This window comes from Hyposmocoma kahamanoa, unplaced genomic scaffold, assembly GCF_003589595.1.
Source record: "Hyposmocoma kahamanoa isolate Upper Pololo Valley unplaced genomic scaffold, ASM358959v1 88, whole genome shotgun sequence".
Lineage (NCBI taxonomy): Eukaryota > Metazoa > Arthropoda > Insecta > Lepidoptera > Cosmopterigidae > Hyposmocoma > Hyposmocoma kahamanoa.
The window spans coordinates 5,984,714-6,002,893 of record NW_020654466.1 but is presented as its reverse complement, the minus strand read 5'-3'; the positions used below and the strand labels follow the sequence as shown (position 1 = coordinate 6,002,893).

The 18,180-nt window shown below is 37.1% G+C and overlaps 1 protein-coding gene across 9 annotated transcripts in view; it reads left to right on the top strand.

The window, feature by feature from the left end:
* Nucleotides 1-18,180, top strand: part of LOC113235829 (POU domain, class 6, transcription factor 2) — a 259,963-nt gene that overhangs the window by 209,803 nt on the left and 31,980 nt on the right. For all 9 annotated transcript variants that reach the window (XM_026471744.1, XM_026471737.1, XM_026471741.1 and 6 more), the window contains one exon: nt 17,412-17,590. In XM_026471744.1, the coding sequence (XP_026327529.1) occupies nt 17,412-17,590 (179 nt within the window). The remainder of the gene's footprint in view (nt 1-17,411; nt 17,591-18,180) is intronic.

The following is an 18,180-nucleotide window of genomic DNA, read 5'->3' as shown; positions in this document are numbered from 1 at the left end:
CAAATTCGCCAGTAATGTACGTGAAAGTGTAACTAGGCTATCGCCTCTCAAGCAGAGGCCTTGGGTTCGGAAACGGGCTTGTACTTCCGAGTTTTTCGGAATTTATTTGTGAAATTTCATTTGAAACTGCACGTCGTAGAAAATTGACAACCCTCGGAAAACGTGTGAAGTTTGGACTATACCCTCGCCTGAGAGGAGACTCGTGCCCAGCAGTCGGACGTATAAATTAGTGGGTTGTATGATGACGTGAAACTTATAAAAATTAATCAATTCGTAGTCTATAATAAAGCCACAAGCGTCAAAAGTACTTTTACCACGTGAAAGATATAAAAATAATGCGAACTACGTGGCCTGCAGTTTTATATACACACACTCATAGCCCCGCACTAGGGATACCCTGTATCGCAGGTGCTATGGACACACACATAGGTAGACAACCACAAGTTACATCTAAACTCACGACTCAGAAATAAATGTAGGCCATACAAATATTAGGGGTTAAAGTATGAAATTGCCGTTTTATTGCAATAGGTTCTTTGAATTTTCATAGAATCTTCATGGTTTGAGGTTTTCGAATGAAACTTTTTTCAAATGGTTTCTGTGATTTTTTTTTTTTTAAATTTGAAACATTTGAATATCGACTTTCAATTGTTTTTGTTATTCAATTTAGACAAGAAAGATGGATACTGCGAAAATTCGAGTGATTTTTGAATACGAGTTCCGACGCGGAACTAACGCGGCAGAAACAGCCCGCAATATCAATGCTGCGTTTGGAGAGGGGTCTACTAATGAACGCACCGTGCGATTTTGGTTTAAACGCTTTCGTGATGGATATTTCGACTTAAAGAACGAGCCACGAGGAAGACCGCCCACACAGGTGAATAACGATGAATTAAGAGAGATAGTGGAAGCCGATCCTAGTCAAACTACCCAGGAATTAGCGGCTAATGGTTTAACGTTACCTTACCCACAATATTGACTCACTTGCGTCAAATCAATAAAATAAAAAAATACGAAAAATGGGTGCCTCATGATTTGACTGATCTGCAGAAAGAAACGCGTGTTGAAACTTGTGCTGCCTTGTTGAACCGGTACAGAAATGAAGGAATATTGGATCGAATTGTAACATGTGATGAAAAGTGGATTCTTTATGATAACCGGAAAAGAAAAATGCAATGGCTGACCCCAGGTCAAATGCCACAACAGTGTCCTAAAGCAAAACTTACCAATAAAAAGGTAATGGTAACTGTTTGGTGGTCTCAGCATGGTGTTATTCACTATAGTTTTCTCCGATCTGGTCAAGCAATAACGGCAGATGTCTATTGTGCCGAACTCCGAACCATGTTGACAAAACTAGCAGTAAAACAGCCCCGACTCATGAATCGATCTTCACCATTATTGCTCCACGACAACGCGAGACCTCACACAGCACGAGAAACCATTTTGACCCTTCAGGAACTGCAGTTAGAAACCATTCGTCATCCTCCGTATTCACCAGACCTTGCTCCAACGGCCTACCATTTTTTTCGTGATTTGGACAATTATCTACGTGACAAGAAGTTTTCTTCCCAGGAGGCAGTACAAAATGCTTTCACACAGTTTGTGCAGTCTAGACCGTCGGAGTTCTATCGCAAAGGCATTAATAACCTTCCCATTAGATGGCAGCAATGTATAGATAATAATGGCAACTATTTTGATTAAATAAATTTGTTAAAAATTTAAAAAATAAACAATTTAGATTTTCAGTACAAATCGGCAATTTCATACTTTAACCCCTATTATTTCTCTCGGTACGGAAATCGAACCCAGGACCTCTGCGTGGCAGTCCAGCATGGTAACTGTTCGGTCACAGAGGCAGTTACTACATGAAACAATTATGTGAAATTTAATAACTCTCCTATTCAATCATAACAAAGACATCAGCTAATTTTGTTCGTCGAATCTTTAAACCTCTCCCCTGAAATATAGTCATTTTGCAGATGTGCATAGGCTTGATAATATAAACTTTGTTATAGGAACAAGTATTTAGTTTGTAACAAATATCACAGTAAAACAGTCCTAGACCAATATCAAAAGTAACTCCAATAGTTACACCGAGTGATTGACGATTGGCTGTCAAGCTTTAATCTAATAAATTATGGCAGTACAAGTACTCAATAATCTTCAGCACTAATACATCTTTAAATACAACTTAATACTATATAATTATATGGCATCTTTTTGACGGAAAGTTAAGTGCGTGATACCAAACAACGTTAGCAATGGTCACCCCTCTGATGTCGTGAAGTAAATAAACAGCTGTTTCAAATTTATGTCTCAGTGACGGGCGCAGTGGCAGTACCCCACAGATCTTTGCGGTTTAAAGCTCTGGATGGCACTGCAACTGTTATGGACAGGCGTGTAGCTTACCATCAGGCGCACGACTTGTTCGTCCCGTCACTTGATATTATATAAAAAATAATATATTTTTTTTATTAAAGTCGAATCAAATGCCACATTATGGGATAGTCAAAACGGTCAACTTTAATGCGTAGTATGGTGTTGGTACTGTCGCGGACACGACTCAACATCGTGGCGGCCAATGAATATAATTTCTAATTTACGTACATTTGTGGATATTATGTAGCAATATCTCTCCTTAATGTGCGGAAAAAAATGTGAAATCTCCGACCCACATTGAACCAGTATGTTTCGGACTTTGGCCTAAGCCCTCTCCTAGAAGAGACGTGTAATTTGTTGACTATGGTGGTTAAAAAAGCCTTGTGTATCGATACCTCCAATGAACACTTCGCCAACTATATGTTTTGGCCATTTTCTGTTATTTTTGTAAACAGCCATATTTATTTACTAATATTATGCTCTCCGAATTTCGTGAAAAGAAAATAAAGAAACAAAAAACAAAACTCGGAAAAAACAATAAGAAAACGATTTTGTGAAAATAAAAATAAAGGAACAAAAAACAAAATAAAAACAGAACAGGTCCAAAAATTAACTTGATGTAAATTCATTGGAGGTATCGATATGGTGACGCTTTATTAGTGTCCTTTATTAACCGACTTCAAGAAAAGGAGGTGGTTCTCAATTCGACTGTACGTTTTCCTTTGTATGTATGTTACGCGATAACTTCGGTATTTGTGAACCGATTTCCTTGATTCTTTTTTTGTTGGAAAGGGGGTACCTCCATAGTGGTCCCATTTTCTTTTGAAGAAAATCATCTACCTCTAAGGGTGGCTGTTCACGCATGAAGATTCATTTTTGTGAATAGCGCTTTTCTTTTATAAATAAATTTTGTTATAAGGAGCAATTATTTTAATGGTTGATTTTGCTATTCTCCAATTCAAGGCGTTTTTCTCTCTCAATATACTTTGAGTAGTGAGAACCTATTTTTATTATCTCCTGTGTCAAGTTCCGTATAGTGGCGAACTAGGGTATGAATCCGGGTTTGCGACTTTCCGATAACTGATTTCAATAAAACGTGGTAATTATATGTAATTCCACGTACTTTTGAGGTCGGTTTTTTTAGTACTCTGTACTGAGATTATTTTAAGCTAAATGGCTAACTGCCTATATGAATAACTTTTACAGCCAAATTGCCACAAATAATAATCAGCATATACGTGTGGCGCACTATAAGTTTCCGGAATGAATAAGAAAAAAATAGTATAAAGTGGTCAGAAATTAATTATTGTTTCTCAAAATATTCTCCGTTAGCGTTAATGTACTTTTTCATACGAATGAACCAATTTTGAAAACATTCATGACACTCCTCCGTGACAATTTCTGAAAAATATTTGTCGTACTCTTCGACAGCCCCTTCAGGTTATGAAAATCGCTGACCGCGTAACTATTTCTTAATTTTTAGAAATAAATAAAAGTCACAAGGTGCCAGGTCGGGACTGTACGCAGGATGGCTTATAAGGTCAATATTGTTCACCTTCAAAAATTCATTTGTCTGTCTGGCCGTGTGAGAACTGGCATTATCGTGGTTGAAGATGATACGGCGTTTACGGTTATTCTGCAAAGCAACTGTAGCCACGTGTCCAGTTTTATTAAAAAAAGAAGCAATCATCCGCTTAGAGGCACTTTGCACGCGCGCCATTCCGGTTGATTTCGGCTCATCTCGGAAGACCCATAAGCTCGATTGCTGCTTTGTTTTGGGATCGTAACTATAAGTCCATGTTTCGTCACCTGTTATTATGTCCCACACCAAATTTGACGCCCCTTCGTTGAATCTGGTAAGCACGGCATTGCACCAAGTGACTTGATCCGTTTTTTGAGCCTCAGTCAAATTGTGTGGGATCCACCGAGAGCACAGCTTTTTCACACCCAAATGTTTGTGTAGTATTTATTGATTGTATTTGACTCATGCCAAGATGCCCGAATCTCATGATATGTCCCACGCCTGTCCGTTTTGATCATACGGTGCATCGATCTTTTGGTTGTTCACAGCATCATTGACAAAAGCAGTTTGATGCCGAGCGAAGCTCCGCTGAGCTGTTCAATTACACTTAAAGTCGTAGAAAATCATACGACGAAAATTTTCACGTGTAAAATCCATAAATCCATGGTGATGCAGACAACCAATTTCGAAAATGACACCACAATATAAAAACAAGTGACAGTCAGATGAAACAAACTGTATTCTACAGCCAAAGAGTTCCATTTTCCAATCTTCTAATTACTTTTTAAATATTTTTTATGTAACTGGCTAGTTCTGGAAACTTATAATGCGCCCTATGTATTTATACTAAGTGTAAAATATTTTGAATGAAACAGCTGATTTTCTTTTCGGATCCTTTTAGTAAAAGTCCTGTATCCGCCTAAGGCTCCGTGTAAATAAAAATGTACACAATGTGGGAAGTCATTCAGACCCAAATAATAATCCTATGATCACGTATATACGCAGTGTTATACATTATAATGAAAATATTGCGTTCAACTTTAGCGCTACGCATTCTATATGACTATAGGGTATCTAGAAAATACGTTTTTCATATAAAAGTGAAGGCCTGAATCAATTATATTCAGTACATTTTAATGTACATTGATCGTTTGATGTTTTTCCCGTTGTAATTTACTGGGATTTAGGAGGTTATGTTGATAGGTTCTACCAGACAGTATGTTCCAATTTGCGATAGCCGTTGAGATTCTCCCGATTTCAAAACGGTAGAATCCGCGCGGGCCTTAATGGCAAACTCTGGTTAATGTGTAATTATACTGCTTAACCGCTAATCGGAAGTAGCATCAGGATATAGTAAGGTTTAGTTCTATTCCATAAATTGGGCCGGTTCTTGGGGTCTGTCAAGGATTGTTCTTGATCCACGAAAATTGGATTGCTTAAATTCAACTTTCAATGTCGTTTAACGAAAAATAAATGAATAAAACTCACAGAGCAATTATTTTGCTGCTGGATTTTTTTGCTTTCTAGTTGATAACATAATAATAGTGCCTGCCAACCTTACCAATTACTGGGACTCAAACCAAAATTCCCTGTGCTGTTTTTTTTACACACACACTCATAGCCCCGGGTTAAGGAAACCCTCTATCGCGAGTGCCATGGACATACAAATACTCAAACTACAAATTACACCCAAACTCATGAGAGAAATAAATGTAGGCCATACAAATATATTTCCCGGCCGGAATCTAACCCATGACCTCTGCGTGCTGCCACACAAGGTAACCGTTCGGCCACAGAGGCAGTTATACCATTTATATATTTTTTATAACACCAAGTGACGGGACGAACAAGTCGTGGGCCTGGTGGTAAGCGGCACGCGTGTTCATAACAGTTGCAGTGCCACTCGGAGCTTTAAACCGCAAAGATCGGACGGGCACTGCCACTGCGCCCGTCACCCTGAGGCATAAGTTGACAAGTCCCATATGCCTTTAATTTCACCAGCACCCCTACCCTTCAAACGGTTTTGACGCAGTAATGCTCACTTTACTGCTTGGTGTCAGAAATAAAACGGATATTGACTAATTTTAAAAGTAATTTTACAGATTTAACCTTATTACAACAAAGGTGCAAATTGGAGGAAATACATTGTAATAGTGTAATTATATTCTTTTTCCTAACATATTCTTTGAAACTACCTGCAGATGTTTGATATTAGTTTTTTTTTGCTTACTGGATCTTGTAAATTTATCAACTGCCTCCGTGGCCGAACGGTTACCATGCCGGACTGCCACGCAGAGGTCCTAGGTTCGATTACCCCGCCGGGTGAAATATTTGTATGGCCTACATTTATTTCTCTCGTGAGTTTGGGTGTAATTTGTGTTTGTCTATGTATGTGTCCATGGCACCCGCGACACAGGGTTTCCCTAGTGCGGGGCTATGTTGAGTGTGTGCGTTATTAATGGTATTATTATTATATTATTATTAAATTACGAATATTTACATTTGTATCGACCATTTTCCTTTACTTTATGATATCAAGGGACGGGACGAACAAATCGTGCGCCTGTTGGTAAGCGACACGCCTACCACCTCAGAGCTTTAAATCGCACAGATCTGAGGAGCTGCCAGGGCGCCTGTCACTCTGAGACATAAGTTGACAAGTCCCATGTGTAATTTCACCAGCACCCTTTTCATGCTCACATTACCGCTTGGCGACAGCAATAGGTACGGTGGCAGTACTTCCCTGGACTCTTTCACAAGGAGTGTTACTGCTACTAAACTTTTAAAATTCCTTCCCTAATCATACAGTCCACATCAAATACTTCAATGCCGCCCTACATTATAAGAATTCTTATAACTTGTAAAGGACACAGGTGACGTTTAAACAAAACAACTAGCCTACGAACACAAAGGCAAAGACAGGCGGCTATAATCAAACCGTATTACACGTACAATTTCAAAACGTTACTATTTTAATGCGACTTTAATTACACGAAATGACATACAATATTTATCTAGATTGTAGGCCAACAGGAATGAGGTATTAAACTAAATTATGGATGCGAGAATTAATGTCCTGAACCAGTAATTATGAGGTCGCATTAACTTAATGTCTTTAGAGGTATCTATGTAGGCATACACACGCACTCAAACACACACACACGTGGAAAATCATTATAATTGATCCGTTAAACCTTGGATTTTACGTGCAATTAAGTTATTGTAACGCTTTTAAATGTTCAATATAGATCTGTTGATTGATTGTAGTTTTCACTAGGTTAAACTACGGACTTTTTATGATAAAATAAGTGCACATTTTGTCCCCCATCATACCTGGTGGAAAGTGACGATGAGATCGTTTTAGTAGCACTAGAGCACTACTGTCACTTTACATGTGTCTGCCGCCAAGCAATAATAATAATAACGCACACACTCATAGCCCCCGCACTAGGGAAACCCGTGTGCCATGGACACACACACATTGACAACTACAAATTACATCCAATCTCATGAGAGAAATAAATGTAGGCCTTACAAATATTTCTCCCGGCCCGGGAGTTGAACCTGGTGGCAGTCAAGCATGGTAACCGTTCGGCAACGGAGGCAGTTAATGTGAGCATTACTGCATTCCGGTTTTGAAGGGTAAGGGTGCTGGTGAAATTATAGGCACATGGGACTTGTCAGCTTATGTCTCAGAGTGATGGTTGTAATGGGAGTGCCCCTCAGGTATTTGCGATCTAAAGCTCTGAGTGGCACTGCAATTGCTATAGACAGCCGCATGACTTGTTCGTCCCGTCAAAATAAGTATAGTCTCACTATGTCCGGCTAAATATTAGGCATACAAATATTGAACGTATATTTATTATACTTGAAAAGGTTGTAAACCCCAATGAGCCGTCACCGGGTTCACGGTAATAAAAGAAGAAAACTTCAGGCCCACGGAAATTTATTACAAGTTGTTGGTAAAGAGAAAAAAGAGGCTGTAACAAAAAGATATATTAAAAACAGGTACAATACTATAAAACACTCCCTAACTTAATTACAAACGGATATGCTTATGGATGAATATAAAGTAGACACTAACCCCAAAAAGGGCCGAGCTATACTGAATTACAGATTGATATTAAAATTGGTACATGATTAACAGTAAGTAGTTATTACAAATCGTTATCAAAATTGGCACATGATTAGTGGTAGCTATTACAAATCTGGTAAAGGAATTAAAATTAGACGTTGAAATTTAAACATCACTGTACGCTGCCACGTTCGAGCAGGGAGTGACGGTGGAACGAACAAAATCAGAATGGCGAGGCAAAATAAATTATTAAAGAACGATTCAAAATTTAAAAACGAGTGGCCAGGAAGCGGAGAAAAGGCGATAAAAAGGTGGGATGACGATGTAAGGAGGTCACATCGTCACTTACTGTGATGCTGGCCACGCAGTGGTCCCGGATTCGATTCCCGGGTCGAATGCAATATTTGTATGACCTACATTTATTTCTCTCGTGAGTTTGGATGTCATTTGTGGTGTTCTATGTGCGTGTCCATGGCACCCGCAACACAATGTTTTCCTAGTGCAGGGCTATATATATGTGTGTGCGTTAATAAATAATATTTTTTTTATTTATACATTCAAATTTAATGTATAGACATAAATATTATGTATTGTATACGGAAAGTCAAATACGCGATCCGGACAAGCCAGATATACCAGTGGCGCAGTTAAGTTGCGGTATTTAAACCATGTAGCTTTTTATTTTTTACATACAACGAACGTTATTAAAGTCACTCCTTTCAATTTACATTTCAACTTTCGCATTACTTGTAATACAAAGTAATTAAGTCCTCAAAAGAAACCTTATGGTAATTACTTGAGGTATAAAAATACAGTTGCATAACAGTATGCTGTCAAAATCTTTTGCGTTACAATTTCTCATCCGAGTTCGTTTTAAGTTTATTAAAAAGCAATTATCGACCTCGATAAAAAGGATCTTTCCATATAATCATACCTTTAGGCGATTATTTCTCGATTCTGCAATATATCCTGTAGAACACAAATATAAGTTGACCTGTTATATCGCACCATAAATAATAAAGTTACTTAATCCGAAATGTAACATTTTTGTGAAAACGACTAAAGAAATTTAAAAATAACCCATACGAAATAAATACAATATATCCTTAGTCATAACAAACAGAATTTTGTCGTACCTGCATAATTCATATGAAATTTTTTAACTTATTTTATTAGTTTCACAAAAGTCACTTTCGGAAGTAAGTGAATTCATTGTTGAGGTAAGGATATCACATGTAACAAAGTCGTTAATTTAAAAATGTTAATCAAAAACTGTTGTCATAGCTCTACGTAAACTTGTCATCTTATCAATCGTATATCTCACTTATATTTATTTAAAGGTCAGCATAGTGACAAGAAAATAAGCTTGTAATTAAATATGCCACCAAACGATTATTATTTTCGTAATAATTATCTGAAAAAGGCGTTCCTCTACCTTGTTGATAAATTGTATTAAAAATTAATTGGTAGTAATTTACATAACTATGCATATGACTGTCATAGTAACATGTAAACATTCCTATATAATTAATTAATTACATACATATGTACCTATGAACAATACTATTTTCTAAATTCCAAGCTTCGGAATCATATAAGTCTAAAAAAACTATAGTTATTGAGAAACTTGTTCTGGCAAAATGTCAAACCGTACCCCTTATATATATAATAAAGCCACATGTGATCGTAGCGCACCATCATGGAAGAACGGCATAAGTGAAGTTACGTCAAAAATGTTTATTGTAGATACAGAAAAATATAACACACATCCTTTCCAATTCTTGTAATTCTATCGACAATTTTTGATGTAACTTCACTTATGCCATTCTTCCGTGAGTGGTAAGATGGGTCAAAAGTGATTTTATCACAAGGAAGTTACAAAAACAATATAAACTCCATGAAACAAATTTAAAGTCCCTCAACGTCAGATGAACCGAGCTATGCTTGGAGTTTCTCTGATGGAACGAATCCCTAATGAAGTAATACGTCAGAGAACTAAAGTGACCGACATAACTCGCAAAATCAGTAAGCTTAAGTGACAGTGAACCGGACATGTCTGCAGGAGGACGGATGGCCGATGGAGCAGACTTGTTCTAGAATGGCGACCAGACAAAATGGATGTACGACCTGAGGAAGATTGGCGTGCTCAAGGGGAGGCTTATGTCCAACAGTGGATGTAAGCTGATGGTGACGATGATGATATGAAACAAATTATGTATATGTAAAATTCTATAATTCATTTAATCATACAAAAGTTATCAGCATTTGGCAAATTTTGCATTAGTGACCTCATTATTCCAAGGGTGCGCAATATATTACTTTAAATATTTAATGTACATTTTTAATTGGTTGTGTATTATGTTATTGTACATGTGCAAGAAAAACTCCCGATAATACAAATATTTTTAATTGCAAAAGCGAACTGATGAGCGAGAAAGTTACAACGTAAAATAATGCATTTTAGAATTAAATAGGTTAACTATGCAATTGCCAACTTCCGTAAAACAGGCTCCGAGGCTTGTATTTAAAAAACTACTCCTAACACAGAATAATTTATAAAATACTAACAATGTCGCTACATTACTAGCATCATAAACAACAACTTTTGTTCCACGAATTTTTACAAAACATAACACATTTACCAAAAATAAACTTAAGTTTTTTGTTGTTTTATCTGACATTTTTACAAAAGTGCAAAATATTTTAGATATATGTACACTTAATTGCTCACAAAACAGCTGAGAGCTGAGAGCTCTACCAGACAACTTTTTAGTGACAAAGGTTCGAAAAATAATTGTGGAAACAGTGGTTTAAATGTTAACGTTGAACTGAAAACCATGTGTTTTATGTGTGGTCTATGTATATACAGCACATAAACGATTACGAGAGAGATTTTTAAGCGATTAATACTAATTATATACCATAATGTGTACACATTATAGTTGATATTTCAATTAGGGATACCGAGTCGACAGACTCGGGAATGCCTCTGCAGTCTTCGGGGTGCTTCGGCAGGCGTCTGAAGGTTATTCACTCAAACTCTTCTTGAAATATGGTCCTCTACTTTTTCAGTAGCTTATTTTAAATATACAACTGGTAATAAAGCAGCTTGTGACGTTACCAATGATCTGAAGGCATGTCTAAGGATACCGCGGCATAGTTGCCGTCAATGTGTTGTGATCCCTTACCATATTGTCCTGCCAATGGGGGCCTTAGTAAGGTTTTTCTTTTTTTATAATACTAAGTGATGGGATGAACAAGTCGTGCGCCTGGTGTAAGCGACACGCCTATCCATAACAGTTGCAGTGCCACTCAGAGCTTTAAATCGCAAAGATCTTATGGACACTGCGATCGTCACCTTGAAACGTAAGTTGACAAGTTCCATGTGCCCGTAACTTCACCAGCACCCGTACCCTTCTAAACCAGAACGCAGTAATGCTGACATTACTGCTTGGCGGCAGAAATAGGTAAGGTGGCAGTACTTCCCTGGACGAACCCTTTCACAAGGAGCCGAAAATAATTAACAACAATATTCGCAAATGTATGACTTAGAAGTCCAAGTCAAAAATAATGCCACTTCAATGTTTTCCCACTGTGCTTCCACAGCTGTGTCCGTGCGCTCGGAAACGCTCACGTAAGGCAACTAGCCTTTTGAGAACCGAATGATGTCTTTTTTTATAATACTAAGTGACAGTACAAATAAGTCGTGCGCCTGGTGTTAATCGATTCGCCTATCCATAGCAGTTACAGTGCAACTCAGAGCTTTAAATCGCAAAGATCTGATAGACACTACCACTGCGCCTGTCATCCTGAGACGTAAGTTGACAAGTCCGATGTGCTTTTAATTTCACCAGCAAGCAACCTTAGCTTTCAAAGCCGAAATACAATTATGCTGTGGCAGTACTTCCCTGGATGAACTCATTCACAAGAAGCTTTACTGCTACAACTGACTGTGTCAACGGACGATCCTGGGTCAGGATACCTGACTAATAAGATCCCTGTGCGGACTTGCTTCCACAGGTAATAGTACCCTTTACCATATAACCAAATGAATGGGCAGGGAGGGCAGTATAATCAAAACGTAGTAGAAGATGTGGCACTGTACTTCCATAGCTCTTAACAGAATGCCCAATAACCAGACAAAGGTTATTCATATTATTAGTACGTATACAATGCATCTACCTACTTATTTAATTGTCTCACTAACAAGCTCACGCGACAAGTCACAAATATATGTAGATGCGTTCATAGATGTTTGTATATAATTATGTTTCTACGTGGCCTGTACAAGTGTTGTTATCTTGTAAACAGTGCATTTATCTTTGTGTGAGTGATAGCACATTCATTAATTACATGTGTAGCCTATTAAACTCATACAAACAAACGTTTAACTGTTAATTAATTTGAATTTAAATTAGTTGTCATCCAGGTTGGAAATCACATGCAGTGCAAAAAAAATGTATTACGACTAGCTCCCAACAAGTGGAACCTCTACTCGTCTGCCTTCTAGGTACTTTATATGAAAAAATAAAATAAATCGAGATGAAAAAATAAAATAAAAAGAGTATTATTAAAAGGCCAACTTCAATTTTTTTTAAATCGTCTATTTCATACGGTTTTGTACGAACTTTTTGTATGGAATGTGTTTTTTTTATTTCGCAATTCAAGATGAACCTTTTACACCCTTACGACAGATTCTTTAAAATTTATAAGCCCTCATATACACATTCCAATAAATTAATTGTTGTTAAAAGTTAGTTCATTGTGATAGTTGGCGTAAAATATTTGTAAACAAAATGTTCTTCTTGAAATGGTCACTACCATTAGAGTTGTACTATTTGCTGTAAAAAACTATTAAATATTTTGCGCGGTTGCAAGCGACACCTGTCGTTACAACGACATGATAAACGCACAGAATAAATCCAAATTTCGTAGTAACATACTTTCTCGTAGGTACTTTAAAAAGTCATTAATAGATTCAAGCAATAGATAGTCTTCACATTATATTTGATCCGTAACCCTCATGTCAAACAACTATCGAATTAGACCTTTTCGCAAAACGACTTACTACTAAAATATGTCCTGTTCGCCCAATGACCTGTTCTTAAAACGGCCTGTCCGTAAAAGGACTTATTCTTGAAACGGCTTATTCGTAGAACTACTTATTCTTGAAAAGTCCTGTTCGTAGAATGACGTATTATTAAAACGGACTGTTCGCAGAACTACTTTTTCCTCTTCTTCTTCCTATCGTATCGATAACATACATTACTATTATACTATTGTGGCCCAGAACTCAACCACGCCAACCGCGTCGCTAGTAGCCTCCATTAAATCCTCAGGCGTGCAGGTGTTAGGGTACGCAGCCGCAGGGTACGATATGTGGTGGGCCATCGTTTGATTCGCACCGTACGAACAGTCCAAGTTAGAGCCATCCGAAAATCCCCACCTGAACAAATTGTCCTCACTCCAACCAAACTAAGTCCGAAGTCAATTTAAAGACGTCCAGATCGGTCATGGCAGTTCGTGTCCAGGAGGTAGACTCTCACAAGGCGGGACAACTACTTTTTCTTGAAAAGACCTGCTCGCCATATGCCTTCTTTTAGGAAAGTGTGACTCGTATCTTATTAAATCAATTAATGTCAATTCAAATCGTTGCAGAAGAATAAGTCCAATAGCGACTAATTACGTAGAAAGCAGACGTGGTCGTTTTAAACTCGCTTAAAGAAAACTTTACGTGACCACGCGTCCTAAAGTGTCTGGTCATGGAGTTGTCTAGGGAACAAGCCCAAAAACATTTACGTTGCTGCAAAGTGGAACATTGAAAACACCCACAAGCTGAAAAAAGTGTACATTTGTAGCATTTTAATAGTTTGATAAAGCATACAGATGAATCGAATGTAATGTCTAAATTATAGTTTTGTAACTAACTCTCTAATTGATCTAGGTATAACATTACCGATTTCAATAAAACTTGGTAAATAGATGTAATACGACAAAGTTTTTAGGTCGGTTCTTTTTTATAAAAAATATATTTTCACTATATTTTATTAATTTACTGCGGATTACAATCGTTAAGACCGAATGATATGAATGTGTTAGCGATGTAAACGCGATGCAGTTGCGATGCAGTCGCTAATCGTCTACCTTTATCGATGCAAACACGCGATTGCATCGCTACACTTGGGATTTATAGGCGATTACATCGATGCAAACGCGCGACTGCATCGATACAAACGATGCAATCGCCTATAAATCGTAAGTGTACAATCGCGCGTTTCACGAACGCACGTTTGCATCGCTGCTAAAGTCGCCGAGTATAACCACTCTTATTATTAAAGTTAAACTCGCCGCCATTTTGCTAAACTACAGACCTTTTTTCTCACTCCCTGTGGTTTGATAGATAATATAGAATGGATTGAAAGTGTTTGCATTTTATATTATTTTATTAATGTGTTGAGACGTTGGATATACAAATAGTGTGGGCCGAACTGGCAAAGATGGCGTTTTTTTTATATCGGGTATTTAGTTGCTTTCGATTACATTTACGGACCAAATTATTATTATTATTTTTTTAATAAATAACGCACACACTCAACATAGCCCCGCACTAGGGAAACCCTGTGTCGCGGGTGCCATGGACACACACATAGACAACCACAAATTACACCCAAACTCACGAGAGAAATAATTGTAGGCAATACAACTATTTCTCTCGGCCCGGGAATCGAACCTGGGACCTCTGCGACCTGTAAATTCAAGTAAATGCAGCTAAATATAATAAACCATTTTTATAGACATCCACATCAATTACGCAGTCTTAAAGTACAGATTATTACCGGGAATTAAACCCTGGAACCCCCATCCAACGCCCACAGTACAAACCGTTAAGCCACTGAGGCGTCAAAATTATTATTAGAACCTCGAAACAAAATTCATCATAACCGGCACTAATTTCGCGTGGTAGAATAATAATAAATGCATGCGTGTGTGTTTGTTGCAACGGACGGGGCCTAATTAGAGAGCAATTACCGCTAATGCAGCGCGCACCTCATTTGTACAACTTGAGTGTAACATCGTGACACACCATTGTTACAACCCAGGATTTTAGTGGTGGTTTTTAAGCTGACAAAACATGTTAAACATGAACTTTCAATCACATTATTCACTTATTATTTAACAGGAAAGAAATCATTATTAATACAAAGATCAAACACAAAGAAAAATTCGTAAGGTCTGGTGAGACGATTTGTAGCTCAGCTGGTTCGACTTCTGACTGGTCGAAAGAATTAAAATAAACTACTAAAGTAATTTCACATAAAAAAATATTCATTACAATCAATATTACAAGGAAAGTAATTAGTAAATGAAACTATTTTTCCGGATTTAAATCGCGTATATTTGTTTTTTCAAACAAATATATTGTAGGTTTATCCATGACAGTCTGCGAGCATGTCATGGATAAACCTACACATTCAATGAAGTTTGGCAAAGCCCAGGCCCTTGCAAAAGAAGTCCGTTATCTACCCAGGATGCTGCGAGAGGCCATTGAAATTAAAAAACATCCTAATTTCAACAGGGAAGATGGTTTCTCCGCACCACCAGTTTGGGATCCAGTATTTCCTCTAATGAAAAATCCCAAACAGGCATAAGACTACAGTACTAATTAATATGTTTTAGTTTATTCTAATTTCTATTATGAATTAATAATAAATTGAACTTAATAAAAATTCATTCAATAAAATAATTTGTAAAACTTACTGTAGCGTAAATTGGAACGTTTGTTTGTAAAATTAAAAATAAGGTATTTAATTAATAACTATTGTAACTATAGTGAAAAAATAGGGTGGTTTGCATCAAAATTAGACATAACTCGTTGAAGACTGTACCATCTCAGTCAACCGTGACCATGGGACCTGTAAAGGGCCCGAAACGTAGGTTTGTTTGAAAAAACAAATATACGCGATTTAAATCCGGAAAAATATTTTCATTTCCTATGTGTAACAATCGCGAAAACCTAAGAACTCGAAAAGTAATTAGTTTTAAAAACATTCTTAATGAAATATCGAAAAAGAACTCACCCCGGTTTTTATAGCATGTAGAGACTCACATTGTTTGCCGTCAATCAATCAAATAATCCATAGGTAAAATTTTACACTTAAAAACGAAATTTTTTAAGCTACGTTCACTGTGCTTACTTACTTGAGAAGAATGAGCAAGAAACTCTGCTTTTCAAAAATTCCTCAAAACAATGTGTTTCAAAGTGTATTCTGTTACACTTTGAAACACATTTTTTTGAGGAATCTAGACTCATGTTGTCTTTCCACGCATATTTATCTAACACGTAGTTTGAATATGACTTCAATTAAAATACTTTTGTTGTAAGTTTTAAACCGAAGAAGTAACAATCTAAATATATGCTTCGGAATGATATGATTTTATATATTTTTATATATCTTATTGAAGAAACGTATACACTTCCTCATAAAAGAACCATTTACCTAACTTAAATGAAGTTGTGGTGCTTTGAATTTGGATTTACTTCAGTACTTTTAAGGGTAATATTATGGATATCTTTTTTAATGAAATTATGTATATTCTTATAGGCATACAATATATTCGAGTAAATGTACTGTGATGCCACGCTCGCGATACCAATCTCCTTAAACTTTTCTCTAAGCTCGAGAACCTACACAGAACGAGTCGCTCGTTTTTGCAACACAAATATAGTTTGTATATCTGCCGCTTTACCCCCCACATGAGAAACTCGTAGAACATTATACTATGGAAGTAATTAAAGTAAACTAGCTAGCAGTGCCAACACATCGGTAAGCTCACGTATTCTGCGGACTGCGTATGCAGCGGAGCTTAATCTGCTGGCCAGGGAAGATATATGTGGTGGAGCTGAAGGACTTAGTTAGGTTTAGTTAGGTAGGTAATCATAAACATTATAGAATAATATCATATATAGTAACTATTTAATAAAATATTACATTGCCTATTATATAAATTACGGAGAAACGTTGGCACTCTGTGTGTGCTCTGCCGTTACGACGGTAACGGGGAGTGTTCAGAGGAAATTTTCGAACTGTTACCTCCGTCATCTTTCCACCATCACACCTTACAACAAAGGAGTAGAACCCATCCCCACATCCTTGATGCTTGGCATTCTAAACCAACGCGGACATCGCGTCGTTCCTTCCTTGAACCTGCAAGATGTGGAGTGGTCTCCTTCCTTAAGTATTTCCTTAGGGGTATGGTGTTCTTCAATAAGCGAGTCAACGTGGCGCTCAATGGCGATAACGCATATGCAGCTCCTATGATGTTTTAAATTGTCATATTATATATTTTAATTATAAATCTTTAACCTAATGCTTTCTCATCCTGAACGATTCTTTCGAATTCTTATGCATCTAACCACTGAATTTACCCCAACAGACTGGCAGCATCGAATGGCGAGATCACTATCACGACGTCGCACAACGCGGGACCAGCCAGCAGCACGGGCAGCGCCAGCTCTGGGCCTACTGCCTCTCCCCACGCGCCCGTCAAAATGTCACCAGGGTCGGTGAAGTCTCCGCCTCAGGAAGACCAGGATATGCTTGCTGATTCGCCAAGTAAGCCAAGATTACTTATATATATTTTATTTTATTAAAAGGTTTTGTTCTTTCTCTTTATTATAATCGTAATCATGTATTAAATTATAATTTTCTGTAAAATTGAGTAATTTTTTTTTTTAATTTTTCTTGGAAAAAAATGTAAAACAAATCAGAAACGAACTTAAAGTTCAATTCTAAATACCTTTATACCAGAATAAAAAGCTAAAATCTCGTGGAAATTTGGTATCTTTAGATTCCTATAATAAAAACTTAAATAGGTACTGTAAGATATATTAGTGTTACCTTTACGTACTTTTATGAAGAAAGCAAAAGGAGTTTTTTTTAAATTTATTTGTGATCTAGGAAAGTTTGACAAATTGCTGTTATCATCGTGCTAGCTAAATGCTTAAAGAAATGCTCGGCGTCCAGGCCTATTTGTTTTAATCAATGTGTCACCTACATTTTTTACGACTGTTTAAATAGAATTTAAAAAAATAATGGTTATATTCAGTGGTGGAGAGGTGCTCCTTCGTTTCTTGGCATAACATTACACACATTACACTAAAGTGTGACGTCTTAAATAGCTATTGTTTCTTTTTACTCCTGAT